Below are 25,938 nucleotides of genomic sequence, written 5' to 3' on the forward strand. Positions count from 1 at the left end.
TCACCTGGTCTAGATGGTATCTCTCCATCATTCCTGCAGCAGGGACTGGATTTACTCCTAACCCGCCGAAGGAGACTGATGCTAAGCAGCCTAGCAATTGGACACATCCCAAAAGCGTGGCGTAGAGCTAGGGTGGTCTTCATCCCCAAAGCAGGGAAGAAAGACATCACCAACCCAAAGTCCTTCAGACCTATCAGCTTAACTTCGTTTTGAGGAATACAATGCCAGGGCTATGCCGATGACATAGTAATAGTAGCCAAAGGGAAATTTAAAGAAAAGCTTTGCGATATTGTCCAACTCGGACTCAAGATAACGCTAGACTGGTGCAGGGAAGTTGGGCTTAACCTCAACCCCGCAAAAACAGTCATTGATCCTTTTACAAAGAAGTATAAACTAAAGAAGATGAGACAAATCATGCTACTAGGTACTCCCGTAGCAATAAGCCAAGGCTCTCTTCAGCTGTCGGAAAATTGCAGGGAAATCTTGGGGGACCTCACCTCAAATCATCAGATGGCTATACCTTATAATTGTGAGGCCAATACTCACATGTGGGTCAGTAGCCTGGGGTAAACGAGCTAGGCTCATTACCGCACAGAAACAGCTCCAAAGGCTGCAAAGACTGGCTTGCATATGTATGACAGGAGCAATGAGAACCTGCCCCACTGCGGCACTGGAAGTTCTCATGGAACTCACTCCGCTACACTGCGTAGTAGAGTTACAGCGGAAGGCCACCCTACTAAGAATCACTTCTTGTGGTAATGGCAGTGACCGCATCCTCAGCTCTAGGGATGCAGCAAAACTACTAGTCGAACTTCCCCTGAGCTTACACCCCAGGGACGAAATGACAGTAGAATTCTTCTTTGAAAAGAATTTCTCTGCTCATCTGAGCAACAAGAAAGAATGGACCACCATTAAGGAAGTACACTCCATGGCGACTCACACTATAGCATGGTATACGGACGTGTCTTTAACACACCAAGACACTGGCCTTGGAGTAGTAGGACCACGAATCAAGTACCATGAATCGTTAGGCCAATACACCAGCATATTCCAAGCTGAAGTTTGCGCCATAGGACGGCGTGCAGAGCTCAATATGAAACGTGGGTACACAAACAAGGACATTGCGATCCTCTCAGACAGTCGAGAGGCAATTACTGCACTATGCAGCAATAGAATCACCTCGAAGCTGGTTCGAGAAGTAAGAACAAAGCTGAACCTTCTGGACAGCAACAACAGGCTGTCATTAAGATGGATTCCAGGACACAAAGACATATCCGGGAATGAACTAGCCGACAGGCTAGCAAAACTAGGGGCGGAACGACCCCTTATAGGACCCGAGCCTTACTGTGGCATAGGCAGACACACAGTCAAAGATTACCTAAGAACAGAAAAGGGAAAATAGCTGGGAAGACACCACAAGCCAAAGACAAGCCAAAACCCTCATCGTCAATTATGATATGAAGAGGTTTAAGAAACTTATACTACTAGGGAAGAGTTCACTTAGGATAGTTACCGGCTTACTAACCGGACACTGCAAACTAAGGAGACACCTATTTAATATAGGGATTACAAACAGAAAAACATGCAGATTCTGTGATAGCGAGCATGAAACCTCCCTACACATAATATCAGATTGCCCAGCACTAAGTAGCCTGAGGAGCAGAACCCTCGGGTCCAGGTTCCTTACATTTGGGACCTCTGGAAGCATCGACCCGATAAAGCTCCTTAACCTTATCGAAGGAGCCGGGTTGATGGGTGAGCTCTAAGCTCAGATAGGGGGTACAATAGATCCAGTTGGGTCGAGGTAACCTTAACTGACCCGCTCACCCGCTTTTCTCTTTTGTACTAACATTCTCGAAAGTTCTAAGCATGCAATTTATACGCTCTTGCGGTACACTTGAGTTGCTCGCTTACAAATTTCGATTTGATTTTCTCTCGGCACAGTGGTCCGTAACATAATAAACATGAGCCAAACTAAAGGCGGCCTTAAGGGGCTGATCACTAGTTTTGGCATTGCTAAAGATAGTTTTGCCAGGGCTAATGATCTTCTCTTAGCGCTGGACTTGCAGTTTAATAGCCTTAAGCTATTAGATGAGTCCCCGAAGCGCAAAAGGGCTGCTGGTGGTAGGCCTGAGGGAATCGTCCCGCAACTTCAAAGCGACCAGCAGAACTCCTCTGCGGATGAGCAGCCGCCTTTAGCAACCCCTCAAATGTTGCTAAGATCGGCAGCTAAAAAAGATTCGGACCCCGATCAATCCACAGTGGAGTGTATGAGACCAATGCCTATAAAAAGTTCAGATTTGTCTGAAGGTGGTTCTCGACCTGTAATTCCACGTAATCCGCTAATTATCCCCCCCACAAGAGGTTTCTGAGACCCGACTACCGGCCCAATTAGTCACTGCAGGTCCACAGCCTGCAGTAGCAAAACCCCTCATTGTGATTCCACAAACGAAACAAATATTTGTTTCTCGGCTACACCCTGATCTCACATCATTCGATGTTTCGTCTTATATCAAAGACAAAATAAATGCCGATAACGTGAAGGTGGAAAAATATAACTTTTCATACGCTAGGAACATTTCATCTTTCAATATAAGTGATCCTGACGAACTTTTTAACACCATATGCTCGAGCGATTTTTGGCCGGCAAAAATGGTTGTTAAGGAGTTCGTGGCAAAAATAAAAAAGAAAGGCCCTACGGGAATAAAACTCCCCGGCCGGGACCAACAAACCGCGCCGTCTTTAGTTCCTTACCCAAAAAACTAACCACTAACCTCCTAATTAGCTATCAGAATACAAGAGGTTTGCGTAGCAAGCTAACCAAATTGTATACTGATAGCTTTTCGTTTGCATCCCAAGTTATTGTGTTTTCAGAAACCTGGTTAAAGCCGGAGATCTTTAGCTTCGACGTTTTTCCCGGTAAGTACACAATATATAGGCATGACCGTCCCTCTAGACGGGGAGGGGGCCTCCTTATTGCAGTGGACGCTAACCTCACGTCAGAAGAGATTTTGACAGATCCTTTGAACTTTGAGTTAGAATTTGTATGCGTAAAACTGTCTGTCGCTGGCAGGTTAATTTTTATTACCTGCTCTTACATACCTCCTTCGTCCGATCTTGAGGACTATTTTAGGCACCTATCAGCTGTAAAGTCAAATTCGAGTTCTTTGTCCGATATGGATCAGTTAGTAGTTCTAGGTGATTTTAATATACCTGGAACTACGTGGTCCTCGGATGATAATTCTAATGCTTCACAACCTATAGGCCACAATGAATTCATTGACGGTCTACTTGACATACCTCTGTTTCAGGTAAACCATGTTCGAAACTCTATAGATCGTTTACTTGATTTGTGCCTTGTCTCAAATCCTGAAAATGTTTTTCTTTCTAGAGCAACACCACTTACGCTGCCTGAAGATCCCTATCACCCTGTTTTCGAGGTGACTATCGACACTGGTATTACAGTTAAAAATAATGCTTTAAAGGCAGCCAAGCGAACTCATTGTTTTCGCAGGGCTAACTTTCTGAGACTTAATCATCTTATATCTGGCAATGACTGGTCCGATCTCTACTCCTGCCATAATATGAAAAAAGCCATTATAATTTTATATACAATATTTATTCAGCAAACAAATCGTTTTTTAGCTCGTGTGTTCCGCTATATATCCCATCAACATCCAATAAACCACCTTGTTTTAAGAAGGAGTTGTCACACCTTAGGAATTTAAAGTCCAGACTTTATAAAAAATATAAGGTTTCAGGTTGTCAGTCTGTTTTTGGAAAATACATAAGAGCTCGGTCAAACTTTACCGTGCTTAACGCTCTGTGTTACAAAAATTATTTAGTCCGTTGCAAGTCCCAGTTTTTACGGGATCCTAAACGGTTTTATAATTTTGTTAACACTAAGCGCAGATCATGTTCCTTTCCGCCTTCGCTTTCGTTTGAAAGTAGGACGGCTAACACTGATCAGGCAATAGCCGATCTGTTTGCCCAATTCTTTCAAACAACTTACTCAACAGTGTATCATTCAAGTGAGCAATATTTATACGCAATACCTAAGTCGAACCTAATATTTCGTCCATCCTTAAACGAAAGCTCCCTACTTTTGGATCTTCAACGTGTTACACCAGTTTACTCCCCAGGTCCTGACGGGATTCCTGGGCGCGTTCTTAAACACTGTGCAAATGCATTGTGTAAACCCCTTCTCAAGCTGTTTACCCTATCCCTACAAACTTGTCAGTTTTCCCTTGTTTGGAAGGAGTCATTTGTTATTCCCCTTCATAAAAAGGGAAACAAGTCGGATGCTAGCAATTATAGAGGTATTTCTAAATTGTCAGCAATTCCAAAGCTTTTCGAGCGTGCAGTAACCCCCCACTTGCAGCACCTTTGTAGATCAATCATATCTCCATGCCAACACGGATTTATGAAGCGCAGGTCTATTACAACAAAATCTTTTAGAGCTCACATCCTTCGTGATAGATGGCTTTAAAAATCATTTTCAAACTGATGTCCTTTACACAGACTTCAGTAAAGCACTTGACTCTGTTAATCACATCCTATTGATTCGCAAACTTGACATGATAGGGTTACAAGTTGATCTTTTAAGTTGGATCTCTAGTTATCTTAGTGGCCGCACGCAAAGAGTGCTTTTCAAAAATTCCTTAAGAAGTCTCCTCAGAGTTACCTCTGGTGTACCACAAGGAAGCCATCTGGGACCATTACTTTTTACCTTGTTTATTAATGATCTTCCATCGACCATGGCGCATTCCCGCGTACTTATGTACGCGGACGATGTAAAACTGTGTCTGCAGTATAATGAATATTCCCGTCACTCAAACCTTCAAGCAGACCTAAACAATTTCCAAACTGGTGTAACGACAATTTACTGAAATTAAACAGCTCTAAGTGCAAACTGATGACGTTTTGTCGGGTCAATCCACAAAATGTCACCTATTCACTAAGTGGTGGTGCCTTGGAAAGAATAACGCTTGTTGACGATCTTTGCGTCCTCTTGGACCCTAAACTTAAATTTTCTTTTCATATTTCGAACATGGTTAATAAAGCAGGGGAATGCTTGGATTTATTAAACGATGGTCTAAGGAATTTGTGGAATTTGATTTGATTTGATTTATATCGTTGGTCCGACCAATCCTTGAGTATGGAGTCCCCAATACGGAGTTCACGCTGATCGTATAAGATCAGTTCAAAAAAGCTTTTTAATCTTTGCCTTACGCCGCCTAAACTGGAATGCAAACCTCTTACTACCCTCCTATCCTAATAGATTGCTCCTTATTAACTTGCCCTCCCTTACTAACCGTAGAACGATGCTTGGTACTGTATTTATGCATAACCTTATACGTGGTGAAATTGACAGTGCTTACTTGTTAAGTAGACTAAATTTCTCGGTTCCAAGTAGATTTACTAGAAATTATGCTCCTTTAGCTTTAAATCTTTGTAAATCTAATTATGACGTGCATGAGCCTTTCAGGGTACTTTGTTCGGACTATAATAGACTGTTTTCTATAGTATCTTCTTCTGACTCTCTGTAGCTCCTAAAGCGATTATTAATAACATTTCTGGCACGAAATTAGATCGTTAAATTTAAAATTGAAATAAAACTAGCTTTTGCTTCCTCCTACGTACTAATCAACTTATCGATCTTTTGAGGTTTAAAGAACTGTGGATCCGCCAAATCAATGTCTTCAGGGATAGACCATTGTGATATGTCTATGCAACGCTCTGGCTGCTGCTGAGCTATTGATTTTGTAACAGAAAATTGCAGAGTCCATTCATCAACTGTTAGTCGTGACCTGATGGTTGCTTCTAAAGAAAACTTTATGCGTTCTCGAATGTTGGCAATTCCCGATACCACTAAATTCTTTTCCTTGAATGGTAATTGAAGTGTTTTCGCAAAAGTTTCCGTAATGAAATTGACTTTAGAACCTAAGTCTAATAGAGCTCTAGCAGAGTGGTATACGCCAAATTTGTCCTTTATTTAGACAAGCGCTGTTGGGATGAGCGAGCGTCTCGAGTTGCGCGTAATTCCTGCAAACACCTGGGTTGAGGAACTGGCTTGAGAGTCCTCTTGCTCGTCATCTTTCTCGATCGCTGTCTTGGTCTCAGTTGGGCGATGCATTGCGGAATGATCCAATCCATGGCAAGTTCTACAACGACAATCTGTCAATATGTCCTGGTCCCTGGCCGGTTGTGATTGGCGCTACCTGAGAATGATGCATTTGTGAAGTTTAGTTCTTCAGAACGCTGCGGCCTTTTTAACCCTTTCGGGACGGGGTTTTATTTCGAAAACCAAGATAGTTAGAGAAAATCCTTTTATTCTGGGACATATAATCCCAATCCGTTTTTTGGGTGGGACGTATTGTCCCAGTAGTCCCGAAAGGGTTAAAGTCATCCTTTTCATAAGGATCAACTTGGCAATAATATATTCCTCTTCATTTTCTAGTCTAGAATTAACGATTGGGTCCAACTCCTTGATTTGCAGCTGAATTTGAGCTAATTGCCTATATAGGATACCAACATTTGCAACCTACACTCCGCCGTACTGGCATCGGTGATGCAAGCCAAAGCTCGATCTTTGCAGCTATTGAAGTTTTGTTTGTCACGTCCTGCTTTTCGCGCGGTGGAGTTGCCGGCCAGTCAACGTAATCCCAGGGAAGGGAACAACCACAATTTTTCCCACGCAGCTGAAAAAAAAAAAAAAAAAAAACGGAATTTCAAACTTGGACAACAAATTTAAACACAACGGAATTTTGAACATTTGGACTGGACTACGCGGCTGGAGTTGTAGTCCTGGGAGTCCTTCCCTATTCGGCCCGTTCCAACTTATACACTGCGTGCAATAACTACACAACTTTTGGAAAAGTTTCAGCAAGATAGCTTCAAAACTGAGAGACTAGTTTAAAGAGAAACAGACAGTCGGCCAGACGTCCAGACGTATTTCGATTCAGATCGTTCAGATCTGACTTAAACTCTAATACCCTTTTGCTCTGCAAGCCCTGCAGTTCCAAAAGTGCCTTGTCGTGGATGACATGGACGACTACCCACTGATGTCAGTGTCCGAAGCACCTGGATCCGCACTGATGTCATTTCATATAAAGTTGTTGTATGGCATTTAAGGATTTGACATGCATGTCGCTCTCGATGACCATTTTGTCCGAGTCATCGAGCGAGGCATCGATGGCTTATACGAATTTTGTATGGAGAAAATTCGTATAAGCTATTGATGCTTTCGTTGCTGACGTGAAGGCGATGTTGTCTAAATGTCTAAAATGTCATCCCCAAATTCATATGAAAAACAATATATATATATATATTTTTATTTTATTTTATTAATTAATCTTATTTTGAAACATAAGAGATAAGTACATAAATAATATGAAATTAGAAAGTTTTTGTTTACCATTTATGTGGAATATTTGCAGGACAACGGCTGTTTTGCGTCCATCTATGGTACAAAAAATATTTTTATTATTACATATTATATATGTATTACTTTTTTTAATTTAAAGCAAACTTACCTTTCAAACGAATTTATCGTACATACAGGCTGAATCCTAAAAAGATTTAAATAAGTTTGTAGTCAGTGGCGGATCCAGGATTTTGGTAAGGTTTGGTGAAAAGTGTCAATAACTTGGCTAAATGGAATCGATTTAGATTCAACCAAGAATAAGACCCAAAGCCTATTGATAGAAATGTTTGTTTTGGTTGATCTAAAACTGTCCCAATGGGTTTTGGCGGTGATACCCGTTACCACAGCAACTCCAGAACGATCATTTTCGACTTTGAGGAGAATGAAAGATTATCTGAGAAACACGATGGGTCAAGAGCGTCTCAATGGTCTTGCATCTTTGAACATTCATCATCGCATAACTTCGACTGAAGACGAAATTCTCAGAAAGTTTTTTGAAAAACCTCGGAAATTTAGAGTGAATAGAACCGTTTGTGGATCATATGTAATATTTTTTCTTGATTTATTATTCGAAAATAAATTAAAATTTTTATAAAACATTCAAAAAATTACGAATTTTTATTAATAACTTGGTGTTTCAACTCCACCAACATGCCCAATAAAAGCATAAAATTTGAAAGTATATGATCCCATGGGGGGGGTCCGGACCCGAAAACCCCCCCCGTGGATCCGCCACTGTTTTGTAGTAAAAGACATAATATTTTTCTAATCTTAACGACACTTACATGATTTTTAAACAATTCCGCTGCCCAAATTGCGCAAATTAAGTAATTTCACAACTAACTGTCAACGCACAACGCAAAAGAATGAGCAGTTCAATTTTATTTTGCACCCTTTTAGTATACCCTTCTTTTTTGGGTATAACCGACCATAAATGACACGCGAGTTATATTATATCTATATTTGCAATCAATGTTATGTTATGGTTATATTTGTTCAATAATTTAAATAATGTTGTATATATAAAATATATTATATATGTATATAACTTTATATATATATAATATTTAATATTTGAAGAACTTTAACATCAAAAGAGTATACATAAGTCGAGCGCCCCTAAGCCGTATTTTCCATCGAAAACCAATTTTTTGTTTCTAACGGAGAATGACAACAGTGCAATTAGAAAAACGAAAGAATAGAAGACAAATTTGGAGTCGGGCCGCCGTCGGGTGGAAGCAACGAGATCGTATTCGAAGAGTGAGAAAGAGGGGGAAACTTAGGAATATCCCTTTTCCTTTCCTTCACATTGATTGCTTATATGCCAAAAGATACCGGGTGACAGCCAGAACTGCAGGGAGGTTATAATGACACTTACGACAGTTTTTCCAGCCCTGACTTGAACCATGAAAATCTAATTTTTTTTCTGACTGTGGTCGCAAATACGTATATTGCACACTTTTAATTATCTGATGAGACAATTTTACTGTACCTATTCCCCAAAAGACGAATTCTTTCACAGAGTGGAATTTGATTAATATGGCGATCAAACATTATTGTAAATTGCCTTTGTGTTGGATTTGGGAAAAATTGAATTTGATTTGAAAGAACATCAAATTTGAAAGCCAACTTACTGAAAAATGTAGGTTATTTTAATAACGTTTCATACAGGCAGGCTCCGTTTTCACTTTTTTTTTTCGTTTTCGTTTTTGGGCGAAAACTAACGTTTTCGGTTTAGGTGCTCCGGTTTTCACAAACAATTGCCATCGTTTCGTTATCGGAATATTTCATTTTTACATCGTTTCTCACTGTTCAAACAACTGAAATTAATCATATTTATTTATAAAAGCTTATTTAACTTTCTTTACAAATATTTTTTTCTTCTTTTTCATTATAAGTATTTTTAAGTGGTTGTTTTGTTCCACTGCAAGTACGGCAGCATTCACGACAACTTTTGGCAATAGATTTATCGACCCCTCAGCAAAGCGAAAGTTGTTGTTGCCGACGGCAAATATTTTTATTTATGAAATCAAGATGGGGTCAGAAAATAATTATTCAAAAAGTAAATACGAATTAGACTGATCTACTGATGGTGTGAAATGAACATCAATAGACCAAGGAGTCAACTACTTTTTTCCTTTTGCAATTAAGAAGGGGTTTAATGTAGAAAAAGGCATTTACTTTTCATTTTGACAAAAAAACTTGCCCGTTTTTGAAAACGAAAAAGTGTTGTGAAAGTGAAAACGGGAACGAGAGAATCTTGTGAAAGTGAAAACCGGAGCCTGCCTGATAGGCTAAATTTTTATGTTTTTATGTTTGGATTCTTATTATATTGCAAATGATTTTTCTTTCGTTGATTGTCTTATACATAAAAAAAAACACTTTCCTTGTTCTTTATTACGCTGTTTCAAATTTGTTAGTCACCATCTGACGCTAACTTGACGTACTTCGCTCGTCCCTGCTTGTTGAATTTGGCAACACTTACCAAAACATAATTTTTTGTAATATATCTTGTCTTTGAATCCAAATAGAAAATATTAATAAAACAACTCAGCGAAGGATTTGTGTTTTGTTTTTTTTTGGTGCAATGAAAAAAAGTCAAGTTCCAATAAAAGCATAATAAATAAGTTTTAACATTAATTAAATAATGGAGCAGCAACAACAGAAAAGTGCTGCTCACGTTTCTAAATTATTTGTCTGTACAACTGTTGACTGTAAAGATGACATTGAAGAGGTTTGAACATTTGAACCACATTTTAAATAAAAAAATATATATACGTAGTATTTTTAAAACATTTTCTTTATAGAAATTTGAGCGAGCGTTTATTAATCTCCAGTTGCAAATCGGTGGACTTGATGAAAAGGAGATGCACGATACATTGTCGCAGATCGTGTGTAAAGACAAGCAGCACGAGGAGATTTCTATTGGTTTTCTCTATATAATGTTAACTGATCCTGCCACAGCTCCTAAAACATACCGAGACGTAACACTTGTAGCTAGAGATGGAATGAATGGTATAGTTGCAAACCTCACTGTGCTAGTCGCCGAGAAATATGCTAAGCTAACGGATATAGCGCGGAGACAATTAATATGGGTGTTACGGGAATTCGTTAAACATCAAGTACTTAGTGTCGAAAACGTTATTTGGAACTGTCTTCGACAGGCTGGCGGAGGAGATGCGTCCCACAAAAATCTTTTTCTTATCGAGAGCCTTTTGGATATTTTTATCGAGTATAGAACTTGGTTAGAAGGCAATCCATTTCTTGTACAGTCCACCGTTTACAGTTACGTCCGCATTATAGAGGACCACGCCAACCCTGCATTGATGCCTCTCCGTCAAAAAGAAGTGAAGTTTACAATATCGTTGATAAGGGAACGTTTCCATGATGTTATACCTCTAGGAAGGGATTTTGTACGGTAACTGTCAAACCTTATATTAAGTTATAAATATAGTTACATTTCTCTTGCATACTATTGCATTTAAGGGGGTCTTCCTATGTGACGGCCTGTTTTTTAGGGTTATTTTAGGATTTTTTTTCTACGACCAGTAAATATTTAGAGCTTCAACTTTTTTATCATTTATTAACACATATTTGGACAGTATAAATAAAAAATTTCAGCAAAAAATATTCGGTCAAACTAGAGTTACAGCGCTCTGAACACCCCCGCATCGAAAAAAAGAGCTCCCACTTCCTCCACGATTCCGGCTGATCGGCTTATCAGAAAAAAAAAAAATAAACGGCGTTTTAATTTGTAGGCTTAAATGCACGGAATGAACTACAATCAAATGAATATAAAAAAAAATTGGATTTTTGATAGACATTTGAAAAAAAAGTTGTAAATTTGGCGTTTTTTTTTTTTTTTTTTGCTATAAAAAAATCGAAGTTTTGAAAATTTTCGATTGATAATAGTTCATTCCATGCGTTTACATATATTGAGTGTGCCCTGTAAATTTCAAGTAATTCGGCCCAGCCGTTTCTGAGATACAATGGAGGAAAGTTTGAAAAACACAGTTTTGAGAAAAACGCGTTTAAAGTTTCTAACTGCCAACTCAGCGCTTCGAACCGCTCTTTCTTTTACCTGCTGTATCTTTAAAACGACTTCGAATTTTCTAAAATCGCTTTACTACCGTATTCTAGACATGTTAAGGGAGCAATTTATGAAAAAAGAAAAAAATCGATTTTTTCAACCCATCACATAGGAAGACCCCCTTAATGAACAAAATTTTTGTAGACTTACCGTTTTAAATATGGACCTAATTTATGTCTCGTTTTTTATACCCTTGCAAAGCAAAGGGTATTATAATTTCAGTCACAAGTTTGCAACGCAGTAAGGGAGACACCTCAGACCCCATAAAGTATATATATTCTTGATCAGCATCACGGTCTGAATCGAAATACGTCTGTCCGTCGTCGGTCTGTCTATTTCTCTTTAAACCAGTCTCAGTTTTTGACCTTTATGCAATTTTGTTCGACATATTTTATGACTGCAAGGGTATATAAGCTTCGGTTTGCCGAAGCTCGCTTTCTTTCTTGTTTATAGAAGAATTTTAAATTTTGATGCGAAAATTTTTTTGGTTTGAGTATAGTCTAAACAATTTATCATAATAATATTACTTTTAATCTATTTGTTTTAAAACAGCCTGTTACAGAACGTAGCCCGCATTCCAGAATTCGAGCAACTATGGCGAGATATTCTTTATAATCCAAAAAGTTTACATCCGACATTTACCGGAATATGGCAGTTGCTACAAATTCGGACAAGTAGAAGGTTTCTTCAATGTCGTCTTTTACCAGAGATGGAACGAAAAATAAGCTTTTTAGCATCGTCTGTTAAGTTTGGCAATCAGAAAAGATACCAAGATTGGTTCCAGGATAAATATTTCGCAACACTGGAGTCTCACAGCTTACGGTCAGACTTGATTCGATTTATTATAAATGTAATACATCCAACAAATGATATGCTGTGTTCAGATATTATACCGCGATGGGCCATAATAGGTTGGCTTATTTCGTCGTGCACCAATCCGATTGCATCAGCAAATGCAAAGTTGTCCTTATTTTATGATTGGTTGTTTTTTGATCCTATAAAAGATAATATTATGAACATAGAGCCTGGGATTCTTGTTATGTACCACTCTATTAGAAATCATCCTTTTGTCAGTAGCACGTTACTTGATTTCCTATGTCGAATTACAAAAAATTTTTGTGTTTCTCATGAAGATAAAATTCGATTGGGTGTCAATAATTCGTTAAAATTGATTCTGGAAAAGCAGGTAATTTAACAAACACAAAAACATTTTGAAGTTAATCATTTTTGTTAAATCCAGGTTATACCAAATATACAGCCCCTTTTTGAGTCGCCGAAGCTTGATAGAGAACTGCGTAGTTTAATACGGGAAAATTTTAAAGAGTTTGTTTCACCAGCTACCAGTATCGGTCAACCCATTTACCCATTAGTTTACCCAAGTCCTGTTCAATTTTTAAAAAAAGACTGCGATCAGCGAACGTTTCATGGTGGTGAGTATTGAAGTTCCTTAATATATATTTGATAAAAAAATTTTTTTTGTGAAAATATTCAGTACCAGAAAACGTTGATCTAATGGGAACTGGGCCTAACAGTAATAATGAAACCACCTTATCTTTGGTAGATGAGTGTAATAAAATTGCACCGACGCCAACGGACCTAGAAATTGAAAGTGTTTTTAGCGACGAAATGTCCGAAAATTTGAAGAAAATAAATAAAATCGACGAGAACACTGATGACGATGATGACTTGCCCTTGTCAAAGGTAAATATTTAAACAACTTATAAGAAAAGTAATCAAATGTATATTTCAGGTGAGACTAAAGGAAAAACCTAAGGTTGAATTGCACGAATCAATAGCTGAGTCGTTTGAAGCATTTATTACAAAGCGGAACTCATATACATGGGAAGCATTTTTAAAAGATTTTCGGCCATTACCAGCCTCTGCTTTTGAGGAGTCGCAGCTTAACTACGTGATATCCAATACTGTTGCAATTCTACGAGAGACTTTGCCGCAACAAAATATTTTTTCAGAGAGCAAGACTGAAGAAAAATATTTGGCGAAGAGTATTAGTTACCCCTTGTATGGACTGTTTCGATTTCTTTATGAAAACGACGAAAAAAGTAAAAAGCCATTTCAAATGTTACTTTCTGAAATATGCGAACGCATACCTGAAATTGGATACTTGCTACTGTACTTTATGAAAACTTATTGCAAGCTTCAAACGCGAAAAAATTCCCAGCAAGCATATCAATTTAAAATCAGTATTTACCGACAAATTTGCGATGCGGTAGATGATAAGATCGGCAATTGCTTGGTGCGAGACCTTGATCTGCTTGAAAGGGAAAACACTAATATTTTTTTGTGGCTACTTCCGGACGTATACAGAGAGTTTAAGTCAATAGCCACCAATAACACAGATCTTTTGCGAATTACACTTCGCTGCATAGATGCTAAAAATGTCCGCGATATCATATACTCGGTAGCCCAAGGAAAGCTTACAATCTTTAAACAAGATGGACTTATTGATTGTATTAGAGAAAGTCTTGAGTTTGAGACCTACGAACAGTTTTGCCTATGGCAAATTGTTCAAGCTCATGATGTGCCATTAAAAAGTATTCAGGTAAGTAATTTGACCGATTCAATTACCTTCTTAATTATTAAGTTGGGCTGTTTCTTTAGGACCTACTACCAGAACTGGAAGCTGGAAGTCACCCCGAAGCATTAAGTCACTTTCTATTGTTGTTAAAACATGAAGAACCAACGAATGAAATAATTCGATTAATGCTTAGCAGAGAAGCAAAGTCAAGGGGTGATCCCTTCGTAACCTCTTCATTAAGGTAAATGAAACCCAATTTTATTTGTGGACTATTTTACACGAGCCTTAAATATTTTTAAATGGATACGGTTTAGAAAAAAAACTGCGATTTCAACCAAAATATTTCCCCACCACACAACCTGAAATAAAACCAATAGGAAAGGGCGCAAGATTTGGCAAGCAGAGGCCTCTACACCCTTGCAGTCATCACAAATCTAAAGATTCCTAGTTTGGTCGAATTTTTCATTAATTTTTTCATTTCTCTGGCAGTTATATTATATAATGTAGTGGTCCGATATTAATTAGTAACATGCATATGTCCGATATGAATTAGTAACATGCATATTATCGTAAAAAAATTCCGTACATCCATGATTCTTGGCAGATAGTGATTAAATTTTAAAACAAAGAAGCTAGCTTCGGCGAGCCGAAGCTGATATTTCCTTGCACTTATAACAATTTTTTTTTATTAATTTTCCATAATTTTTGATATCGGACGTCTTGATTCTCATGAAATTGAATTCGATATTCATGAGTTGTTAAAAACAAAGCTGTTATAATTTTGTTTGATAAATTGTTAATTTTTTAATTTTTTCAAAAATTAAATTAAATTTTTTCAAAAAATTGGGATATTTGCTATGCTATTGTTAGGTTTACGGCCTTGCACACTGTAATTGTCTAAAGACATTGAGAAAAAAATGGTTTTGTATTATTTGGACAATCGTAGTAATGGGGAAATTGGTTGGGGGAATTGGTTCTAGAAAAATCGAAAAACAACATTTACAATAATTGTTAAGATTAAAGAGAAAGCTACACAAAAGAATTTGCGCACAAACATCCGCATCTATCTGTATAATGCCAGATTATATTGCCAAAGGCCATATATTTTAGCCATAAAACAAACGTTCGCAAAACTTTATGTACACAAGCCGTGTTCGCTTTAGGGAAAATTAAATTAAAGTGACAAGCATTACAGAATTGTCCAGAATTAATCTGGATATAAAAGAAGAAGCTTATATATTGCAGTCATCAAATATGTCAAACCAAATAGATAGAGGCTAAACAACACCGAAGCTATGCCGATTTATCTATGAAGTTTCTATATATTCGACGATTTTTCCTATGAATTCTATATGATATAGTCGTCCGATTTTTATGAAACTTAATTCGAAGAGTAATTTGAAAACTATATTTCAAAAATTATGCTTTTCTGATGAAAAACAACGATTTTATCATTTTTATACCCTTGCAGAGCAAAGGGTATTATAATTTCAGTCAGAAGTTTGCAACGCAGTGAAGGAGACACCTCAGACCCCATAAAGTATATATATTCTTGATCAGCATCACGATCAGACTCCAAATATGTATGTACGTCTGTCTGTCTGTCCGTCTGTACGTTTCTCTTCAAACTAGTCTCTCAGTTTTAAAGCTATCTTGTTGAAACTTTACCAAAAGGTGTGTAGTTATTGTACGCAGTATATAGTCGGAACGAGCCGGATCGGCCGACTATATCGGATAGCTCCAATACGAGAGAACGAAATAAAAAATTCTCAGGCAGCTGTTTTTGATCGGATCGACTTGATTTCTTCCAGATGGCATTTTCCAACTGCTATTGAATTTCGGATTAAATTTTATCAAAATCGGATAACTCATATAGCTCCCATAGGAGAGATCAAAGTATATATATTAGGTTGTTTGTTTTTGTTGTTGTTGTTTCTACATTCAAATTTAGCGCTTCGCTTGTGAAGTCAAATATAATTGTATCTGGCAATGCTGTATATCGTTTGAAAGGTATTGGCATCACCTTTAAAATGACATATAGACATGAGCTTCCATGTTAAAAAATTACAATCGATTGAAATGGAGTTCACAAACGCAGAAACTCGGGCAATTTTGAAATTTTATTTCGCACAGGGAAAAACTTTAAACCGCCGAGCAGTGGTTTAGGCGATTCCGAATTGGCAATTTTGATACCGAAATACCCAAGCCTTCCGGACGGCCAGTGACCGTTGATACGGATAAAATCATGGAAATAGGGGATCGAAATCGTCATGTGACTATTAGAACCATCGCAGAGGAGCTGCAACTAACCGTCCATTGGCATTTAAAGTTGAAAGATTTAACAAAAAAGCTCGATGTATGGGTGCCTCATGAGTTATCCCAAAAAAAACCTTTTCGACCGTGTATCAATCTGCAAATCTTTGTTGCACCGTAATAAACTCGACTCATTTCTGGATCGGTTAGTCACTGGTGATGAAAAATTGATCACATATGACAACATAAAGCGTAAAAGATCTTGGTCGAAGCACGGTGAGTCGTCTCAAACGGTGGCAAAGCCAGAACTGACGGCTCGGAAGGTGTTACTGAGTGTATGGTGGGATATCAGAGGAATTATCCATTATGAAGTGTTGCTCCCATGGCCAAACCATCAATTCTGACCTCTACTGTGAACAACTGGAGCGATTGAAGATTGCACTTGAACAGAAGCGGCCAGCCATGGTGAATCGTAAGGGCGTTGTGTTCCATCATGACAACGCCAGGCCCCATACATCTTTGGTGACGCGTCACAAGCTACGGGAGCTTGGTTGGGAAGTGTTAATGCATCCACCTTATAGTCCGGAGATTGCCCCCAGCGATTACCATCTGTTTTTGGCTATGAAAAATTTTTTTGATGGACAAAAATTGAGTTCAAGGGAGGATTGTGAAAATCGAATCGCCGTGTTTTTTGCCAGTAGGGGCAAGGACTTCTTTAGGAGAGGCATATACAAGCCAAAAATGGCAGAAAATCATCGAAGACAACGGCACATATAGCACTTAAATCGAAAAATGCTAACTATGATAAAATCGTCGTCAAAAATCGATAAAGAAACCGGTATGTCATTACCAAACAACCTCATATATAAATAATGAAAAAAAAATTTTAACGTCGTTGTTTTTAATCCGCTAGCATGATTTTTGGAACATCAAGTTTTTTAAATACTCTTAAATCGAGAAAAAAATTTCATAAAAATCAGAGTACTATATCATATAGCTGCCATAGGAAAGATCGAAAAATCTGTATAGAAATAACGGAAATTAAATTAAATTATCGTTGTTTTTCATCAGACAAGCGTGATTTTTGGAATACAGTAGAATCCCGATTATCCGAACATCGATTATCCGGACATCCGATTATCCGGACTCATTCGTTCGCCAAAAATCTATAACAAGTTATTTCCAACCAAAATTTTAAATTACATAGGTATTATGTAGTTCATTATCTATCGTTATAGCTTGTTTTTTATGTATCGTGTTATCTAATTAAAACCTATTCCATAATAAACAATAAAGGAAGCTAGCTTCGGCTTGCCGAAATCAAATATGTCAAACAAAATACATAAAGGCTAACCGACATCGAAGCTATGACAATTTTTGTATTAATTTTCCATATTTTCGACTATAGATCATATGGCAGCTATATGATATAGTTGTCCGATTTTGATCAAATTTAATTAGTAATTCAAGAGTCGTTAGAAAACTTTATATTCCAAAAATCATACTTGTCTGATAAAAAACAACGAAGTTATAATTTTAATTTCGTTATTTCTTCATAGATTTTTTGATCTTCCCTATGGTAGCTATAAAATATAGTAGTCCGATTTTTATGAAACTTTTTTCTCAATTTAAGGGTTGTTAAAAAACTTGATATTCAAAAAATCATGCTCGTGGGATAAAAAACAGCGATGTTATCAATTTATTTCCATTAATTATATATATATTTTTCGATCTCTCCTATGGCAGCTATATGATAGAGTTATCCGATTTTGATAAAATTTAATCCATAATTCAATAGTAGTTAGAAAACGCTATCTTGAAGAATTGAAGTCGATCTGATCAAAAACATCGGCGTTAGAATTTTATATTTCAATTTCTTGTATGGGAGCTATTTTATATAGTCGCCCGATCCGGCCCGTTCCGACTTATATACTGCGTGCAATAGGTTCACAACTTTTGGGAAAGTTTCAGAAAGATAGCTTTAAAACTGAGAGACTAGTTTGGGCGGAAACTGACAGACGGACAGATGGACAGACGGACAGACGTACAGGCGTTTTCCGATTCTGCTCGTGATGCTGATCAAGAATATATATACTTTATGGGGTCTGAGGTGTCTCCTTCACTGCGTTGCAAACTTCTGACTGAAATTATAATACCCTTTTGCTCTGCAAGGGTATAAAAATGATTAAAAATCTTAAATATTATTTGATTTGCTTTGAAATCGGTTATCCGGATTTTCGATTATACGGAATACCCCTGGTTTTAATTGATCCGGATAACCGGGATTCTACTGTATAGAGTTTTCTAACGACTCTTGAATTACGAATTAAATTTGATCAAAATCGGACAACTATATCATATAGCTGTCATATGAACAATATGGAAAATTAAGAGAAGAATCGTCATAACTTCGATGTTGTTAAGCCTTTATGTATTTGTTCGACATATTTAATGACTGCAAGGGTATATAAGCTTCGGCTTGCCGAAGCTGGCTTCCTTTCTTGTTTTTCCATTAATTTCCGTTAATACGAAAACTGAGACGAAAATTCTTATACAGTGGTGGCCAGAAGTATTTTGTCAAAATAAAAGTGAAATACATATACTCGAAACTTGAACTTGCTTCTTTTAACTTTTGGTATCAATGGAAAGGTAATTCAAATGCCATTTGAATGATACCATACTTTTCTCAATTCATTCTATACTTATTGAAAAGGGCAATTTAAAAAAAAAAGTGAAAAAAAAAACTTTCCCTCGGCTTCAAAACTAAAATTTTTGGATGCAAAAAGTTTCTGTAAACAAAAATAAAAGGAACTGCAAAAAAAAATTTTCAAAAATAATTTTTCTTGTATTTTTTTATGATTTTTAGAAAATGCTTAGAAATACGCATTTAAGCCATATTTTTCTCTTTTCCATAAAAATTTTTTCCGACATTGTTACCTTACGAATTATTAATTATATTAATTTTTTGCATACATTTGAAGACATGTTTAAAGTATGTATGAGAAAAACATTTTTTGAAAATTCAAAAAAACAAAATGGCGGACTTATTCAAGGTCGCGTGTGGCTCGACGCGGCTGAGGGACTTTTTGCGGTACAGTGTGGAGCCCAAAGTTTTCATTTGAAACATACAAAAAAAATTTTTTATTATTCAGCAAGGTTCCCCCGAGTGCATGAATGTCTGCAACTTCAAAAAATTCGATTTTAAAATATTGAAATCACGTTTTGAAAAAAAATGCCATTTTTGCTGTTTGGGCTGAAAAATGTATAAAATAACTTTTTTTCACAATTTCAGATATTCATGCACTCGTTCAATGTATAATCTGCAAAACACTTTTTAGAAATCAAAAATCGGTTCAGTAGTTTTTTCGTAATCGTGTACCGCGTTTTTAAAATCATAGTTTTGAGAAAAAACGATTTAAAGTTTTGAGTTAGTGTGGGTCTTGAACTTGAGCGCGCTCGTTCAATCACTCATATTTTCCATATTGAGAGTTGAGTCATAAAACTTCGGGAATATACTCTCAAGACGTTATTCTATCGATTTATAAAAAAACAAAAAAATCGATTTTTTTTTAAATTTTACATGAGAAGCCCCCTTAAGGGGTTATCCTACCCCTGACCTTTTAAAAAATTCATTTTTTTCAAAAATTTTTATATAATAGTAAAAAGTGTAAGGAATGTTGTCCGAAAATTTCAAGTCGATCGGAGGAAAACTGTAGGAATGGGGGAAATTTAAAGCGCCGTTTTCCAGAGTGTTTCAAAGGGTTTGAAACTTTGAACGCGTTTTTCTCGAAACGACTTTTTCAAAGTCGGTAGTCAAATTTTCTCGAAAACTGTTACACCGATCGACTTCTCCTTTTGCACACTTCTTTTAGACATGTTTTTCTCGTATTTGAACGAAGGATTTTTTTTTGGTCAAATAGAACTTATTTTATAGGACGAAATATGGTCAAAATGTATGCAAAAAACGTAATTTTTATAAAAAACGTTGTAAAAAATTCAATTTTTAATTTTAAAAAAAATCCTTCGTTCAAACACGAGTCAGACACGTACACTTAAAGAAAAATTTTGAATTTTCGATTTCAGATGAAAATTGGCGGAGAAAATTTGACTACCGCCAGGGCACTATTTTTGATGGGGTCAACTTTCAGGCATTCTCACTCGCTCATTTTTTAATATTTTCTTTTCAAAATTTTACAGATTATAGTTGAAGCATTATATATTCATATTCAATAAACAAAAATTGTAAGAACATCCCAGGAGCTTTGAAAAAAATTCACGAAAATAGGCCTTTTTTGGGCCTCCAGGGTAGGATAACCCCTTAAGAGTAGTCTATACATTTTTTTTTTCCTTTATAACTCCTCCTGGGAGCATAGGGCCTCGACTAGATTCCTCCATCTTACTCTATTTCGAGCTGTCTGTTTCGCTGTGTCCCATGTGGTGCTGTATTGGGACAACTCTTGAAGGGCGGTTCGTCTCCATGTTGCTTTAGGCCTGCCTACACGCCTGCTTCCCTGTGGGTTCCACTCTAGCGCCATTCTAACTATGCTATCCTGGTCCTTTCGCAGTGCGTGGCCTATCCATCTCCATTTTTTCTTCCTGATTTGGAGTGTTATTGCTGTTTCACCCTTCATTTTCCAGAGGTCTATGTCTGAGACACTTGTTGGTGAAAGCCTGCAATTGCTGGATTATTGTCTTTGTTCCGTATAGTAGGACGGATTTTACGCATGAGTTGAAGATCCGTATCTTTGTTTTTCTTCTTATTTGGCGGCTTCTCTATATGCGGTAGAGTCTCCCGAAGGCAGACCTGGCTTTGGCTAGCCTGCTCGTCACATCTTCTGTCACGCCACCGTTGCTGGAGATTACGGTGCCAAGGTATGGGAAACTCTCGACGTATTCTATTGGGTTTCCATCTACGATGATATTTTCTTGGCTGGCGTGATTGAGGCGCATCGCTTTTGTCTTCGCCGTGTTAATTTGTAGACCCACACGGCTGGCTAGGTTCACGAGGTCATCAACTTTGGATTGAGTATCGCTTAGTTTGTGAGAGATTAGGCAAATGTCGTCTGCGTAGTCCAAGTCTTCTAGGTGTCTGGTGAAGCTCCATGTTATTCCACGCTTGTGTTTGCACACTTCTCTCATGACCTCGTCCACCACAATGTTGAAGAGCAGTGGGGATAGTGGGCATCCTTGCTTGACCCCGGTGTTTGTTTGGAAAGGTGCACTTGTCTTCCCGTTGTGCAGTACCGCCAGGTTGGCGTCATCGTATAGCGCCTTTATTAGGGCGATGACTTTGTGCGGTACTTCTTTCCTAGCAAGCGCTCCCCATATTGCTGCTCTATTTATTGAATCGAACGCCTTCTTGAAATCGATGAACAGGAGGTACAGTGGTGCTCTCCATTCCACAGCTTGTTCGGTTATGATGCGTAGGGTGTTGGCTTGGTCTACGCAGCTCCTGTGTGGTCTGAAGCCTGCCTGTTCATCTCTTAGTGTGGGCTCGAATTTTTCCGTCAGGCGTTCATTCAGAATTGTGGCTAGGACTTTGTAACTGGTGTTTAGTAGTGTGATCCCTCTCCAGTTGTTGCAATCACTAAGGTCTCCTTTCTTGGGTATTTTCACTATGACTCCGCATTTCCAGGAGTCGGGAATGTGTTCGCTCTCCCATGCACTCGAGAAGTGCGGATGCAATATTTCTTGGAGGATTTCGGCTGGAATGCCGTCCATCCCGGCAGCTTTGTTGTTCTTTAGCTTCTTTATTGCATTTCCGATTTCTCTCACGGAGGGTGGGGCGGATGATATTCTCCGGTTCCCATTTGCTGGCGCAATGTTTCTGTAGTCATCGCTCCTGCTAGGCATGTCGGAGTTGCTGATTTCCATGAAGTGTTGGCGCCACCTGTGGATTTGGTCGTCGTCGCTAGTGAGAAGTATCCGATGGCATCTTTGACTGGCTGGGTCTTCCTTCTATAGCCTCCTGAAGTTTGTTCAATTGTCTGGTATAGTGATCGCATGTTGTTTTCATTTGCTGCGCGTTCTGCGTTATCTGCCAGTCTATCCAGTAGGGCTCTCTTATCATTTCTGGCTGCTCTCTTGACAGCTTTGCATAGTGCGCAGTGTTCGTCGGGTCTATTGCTGTCACGATCAGCCAGTAATTTCAGTGAGTTCCTTTTGTTGATCGTGTCCCACGTTGCGCTAGAGATCCAGTTGTTTTTTCTTCGTTGTTGGGTGCCAATGATGCCTTCTGCGGTGGTCCTTAGTGTATCGCACATTTGTTCCCATGTCTGGCCTTGCTGCGGTAGTAGGTGGGTGCGTAATGTTGATGCAAGTCTGGCGCTGATGTCCGTTTCGCCAAGTAGGTGTATGTTGAGGGGGGACGGGCGGTGGTTCCTTGAGTCGTCAGCATTTCGCGGGCGATTGCGGTCCAGCTTGATTGAGAGCTCCCCAATGATCAGCTCGTGGTCGCTGTCTATCGATGCTCCCCTCTTGTTCCTTATAACCAGTAGAACCTTCCTCCATTTTCTGCTTATACAAATGTGGTCAATTTGGTTACGTGTATTTCCACTCGGAGATGTCCACGTGTATTTGTGGATATCTCTGTGTGGGAACATACTATCCCCAATGATTAACTGAAAACATTTGGCATACTTCTATTAGTCTATCTCCATTGTTATTACGCGTGCCTATACCGTGGCCCCCAGTGGCTGACCTCATTCTGGTAAAGTTGGGTCCTATTTTTGCATTGAAGTCGCCCATGAGAACAGTGATGTTGCCTCGAGGTTTGTCAGTGAGAGTGGAAGTAAGCGCGGCATAGAAGTCGTCTTTGATGTCGTCGTTTGCGTCTTCGGTTGGGGCGTAACACTGCACGATTGTTATTGGTCTGGCCCTACATCTAAACGTCGCTTTAATGAGTCTGTCTGAAATGGGTGTCCAGGAGTGTAGCGTTTCTTTCATTCTTCTGGCTACGAATATCCCTACTCCATATCTGCGTCCCTCATTATTACCGCTGTGCAAGATTAGGTTACCATTTGCTGATGTTGTTACTCCACTACCGCTCCATCTCATCTCACTGATCCCCGCTATTGTGACCTGAAGTCTGTCCATTTCTCCTTCAAATTGTGCTAATCTAGACGGCTCTCTTAGAGTTCTAACGTTCCATTGTCCTATTCTTGTCCTTTTAGATACGCCTATAGTCGTCATCGAAGGGGGTCCGTTTGTGTTTGGTAATCTTGTGTTGGATTTTGTAATCGGATTGATTTCAGTCGAGCTGGTGATTAGCCAGAAGCGACCTATCCTAGTGGTGGGGCTGCCACCTATCGCCTTCTAGGAGAGGCGTGGGGGGTTACACACTTTGAGCTGCCGATTTGGCGCAAGTTTGCATCACAGCGCCATCTGGCGGGGGGATGCGAAGAATAGACCCGTGGGGCCTGGGGAGCTTTTTTCTACTGAAGTGCCATCTTGCGGCGGCGAGAATGAATATAGAAACGTGCTTTCTACTAGTGATCTTGATGTTGTTTGAGTGTGTATACTAAGTAGTAAACACGAAAGTTCTATTGTTGTGTCCATAGTGGACGGGGGGTGTGCGGATCCGGGGAGCCGAAATTTGTTACTAATGTTAAGTGAGCGGTAGAGCATAGAAATAATGGAGCTTCGGAAAAAGAGACCATTTCTTTGTCTCGGGGAGCCTGGGATTCGAACCCCGGCCTTCCGACTCGTAGTCCAGCTCTACCTGCTGGACTTAAAAACAATGTTTATGGTACAAAAAAGTTCAAAATAGTCATTTAGCCGGTAAAACGCAGCCCATACAGATTGGAAAAGACAGACATTGTTATTGAGGTAAGCCTTTGGAATTGGGCTTACTAAAGGAAGCAGCTAATCGCCAATTAAATCCCGTTTTTATTTTCTTGTGATATTCGACAAACACTTCCTATTGTTCCACGAGAAACACGACAGATAAAATAAAGTACTGTTTGAAACCATCCTTTATTAAGCCTTCTTTAAAAAAATTGTCTTTTACCAAAAACATGGAATTTTTGCACAAACTTTACTGAGAATTGGAGACAGTGTTTTTCCTGCTGCCGAGAAAAAAAAATATAAATCCCCTGAAGAATAGGAATGGTTATAACTTCTGTCGAGGAGCTGTCATCAAAAGACTTGATAAAATTTCTAAAACCTCAACAAAAGTTTTTTAAGAGAATATTAAATTCTAGAGCTGTGTCAATAAAAAACATTCGATGGTGGTGAGATGGCATTTTTTTTCGAGAAAATCGAGTTTAAGTATTTGTATACGTCAAAATTCGGTCGTTTAAAACGCTCTCACTCCGTTAGTTTGGCTCTAATTGACTCAACATTTTTACACAATGTGCTCGACACATTGGCTTTTGAAAAAACAATAAAAAAAATGCAAAAAAAAGAATTTTTAAAACCAAACCAAAACTATTTTAAAAAACTTACAGATTTTGGTGCCAACGGTACGAAGAAAAGCTGTCTGAAATCATTGCGTCTCTGCTGACATCAAAATATCCGGGTTCATCTCCTAACAAACGAAAACGTCCTTCTAAGGGGAATCCCATTGCCAGTACAACTCCCTCTGCTGATCAAGTGTGTTTTTTTTTTGTTTTATTAATTCAAGCAAAACGTTATAAACGGATTGATGTTTATTTAATAGATTTTAAACCATCTAGAGCATTATAGAAGAAGTTGTAGACATGGAACCGGTACAGGGCTTTATGTTCATGATATGATGCAGCGCGCATTGCAAACAGCTTACTCTCATAGTAACGAAAGCACGAAGGTAGGTAAATATTTGATAAAAGTTTCTTTTAATTTGAGGCTTGAATTGTATATGCAGAAGCAGTTCAGCGATCTTTTTGCACTGGCCGCAGAAGACGATACTACAGCTGTTGGCCGACGCGGAGGAAGTGGCCGTGGGCGTAAGCAACCAGTCAGTAAAAAGGAAACCCTTATTCATAACTCATCAAACAAAAAAAACTCGGAAATTTCCAAAACTATATTCTCCTCAGATGAAAATTCTAGTGAGGTTGGTAAAATTTTCATTTTATTTTTTCTATTAAAAAATGTTCATTTTTTTTAGGAAGATTGGTCAAAAATTAAGACACAAGCGGCTAAAAAAAGGAAAAAGGCTAATAATGATTCTGACTGACATTTTAAGTTTTATCAATGGTTACTTGTTGGTTCGCAGAAAAACGTTTGAAATTGAGTCATTGGGTTTTTTAATAAGAAATTTAATTAGTTTAATACAAGTTTTAACTTAAAAAACTAAAAATGTAGTAAGTTTATAAATAAAGCTAAACAAATTAGATGATCCTTACGTTACCAAGAATTTATTTTTATCTTTGGTCCGGCCAATCCTTGAGTATGGGCCTTCTGTTTGGAGTCCAAGATGAGGAGTGCACGCTGATCGAACAGAATTTGTCTAAAATTTTTTTCCTTTTTGCCTTACTAAAAAGGAATACGAATCAATTCCTACATTCTTGTTCCAATAGAAGAAAGCTCCTTATCAACTGGCCCTCCCTTTCTAACCGCAGAACGATGCTTTATGTTGTATTAATTGACAGTTCTTACTAAAGTAGTATTAATTTCTCGGTGCCAAGTAGATTAACTAGAAATGATGTTCCTTTT

General features: G+C 38.2%; 1 protein-coding gene across 3 annotated transcripts; it reads left to right on the forward strand.

Annotated features, from left to right (window-relative positions):
- The first annotated feature begins 9,924 nt into the window (after positions 1 to 9,924).
- Positions 9,925 to 25,618, forward strand: LOC108100411 (integrator complex subunit 3 homolog). Of its 3 annotated transcripts, none has more exons than XM_043208842.1 (11): positions 9,925 to 10,160; positions 10,234 to 10,844; positions 12,069 to 12,702; positions 12,757 to 12,946; positions 13,009 to 13,217; positions 13,267 to 14,076; positions 14,136 to 14,293; positions 24,753 to 24,897; positions 24,965 to 25,090; positions 25,148 to 25,336; positions 25,391 to 25,618. In XM_043208842.1, exons 1-11 carry the CDS (start codon positions 10,074 to 10,076, stop codon positions 25,457 to 25,459), a joined length of 3,228 nt encoding a protein of 1,075 aa, XP_043064777.1. In that variant the 5' UTR covers positions 9,925 to 10,073; the 3' UTR covers positions 25,460 to 25,618. The 3 variants fall into 3 exon arrangements, with proteins under 3 accessions (XP_043064777.1, XP_043064775.1, XP_043064776.1); XM_043208840.1 differs by having other exon boundaries at positions 25,395 to 25,618; XM_043208841.1 differs by having other exon boundaries at positions 13,078 to 13,217; positions 25,395 to 25,618.
- The last annotated feature ends 320 nt before the right edge of the window (positions 25,619 to 25,938 follow it).

This window comes from Drosophila ficusphila, unplaced genomic scaffold, assembly GCF_018152265.1.
Source record: "Drosophila ficusphila isolate 14025-0441.05 unplaced genomic scaffold, ASM1815226v1 contig_751, whole genome shotgun sequence".
Lineage (NCBI taxonomy): Eukaryota > Metazoa > Arthropoda > Insecta > Diptera > Drosophilidae > Drosophila > Drosophila ficusphila.

Coding starts and splice junctions, on each gene's coding strand:
- LOC108100411 (XM_043208840.1), top strand. CDS start 10,074: ATGGAGCAGCAACAACAGAAAAGTGCTGCTCACGTTTCTAAATTATTT. Junction 10,161..10,233: donor GTAAAGATGACATTGAAGAG/GTTTGAACATTT, acceptor TTTTCTTTATAG/AAATTTGAGCGAGCGTTTAT. Junction 24,898..24,964: donor CAACTCCCTCTGCTGATCAA/GTGTGTTTTTTT, acceptor TTTATTTAATAG/ATTTTAAACCATCTAGAGCA.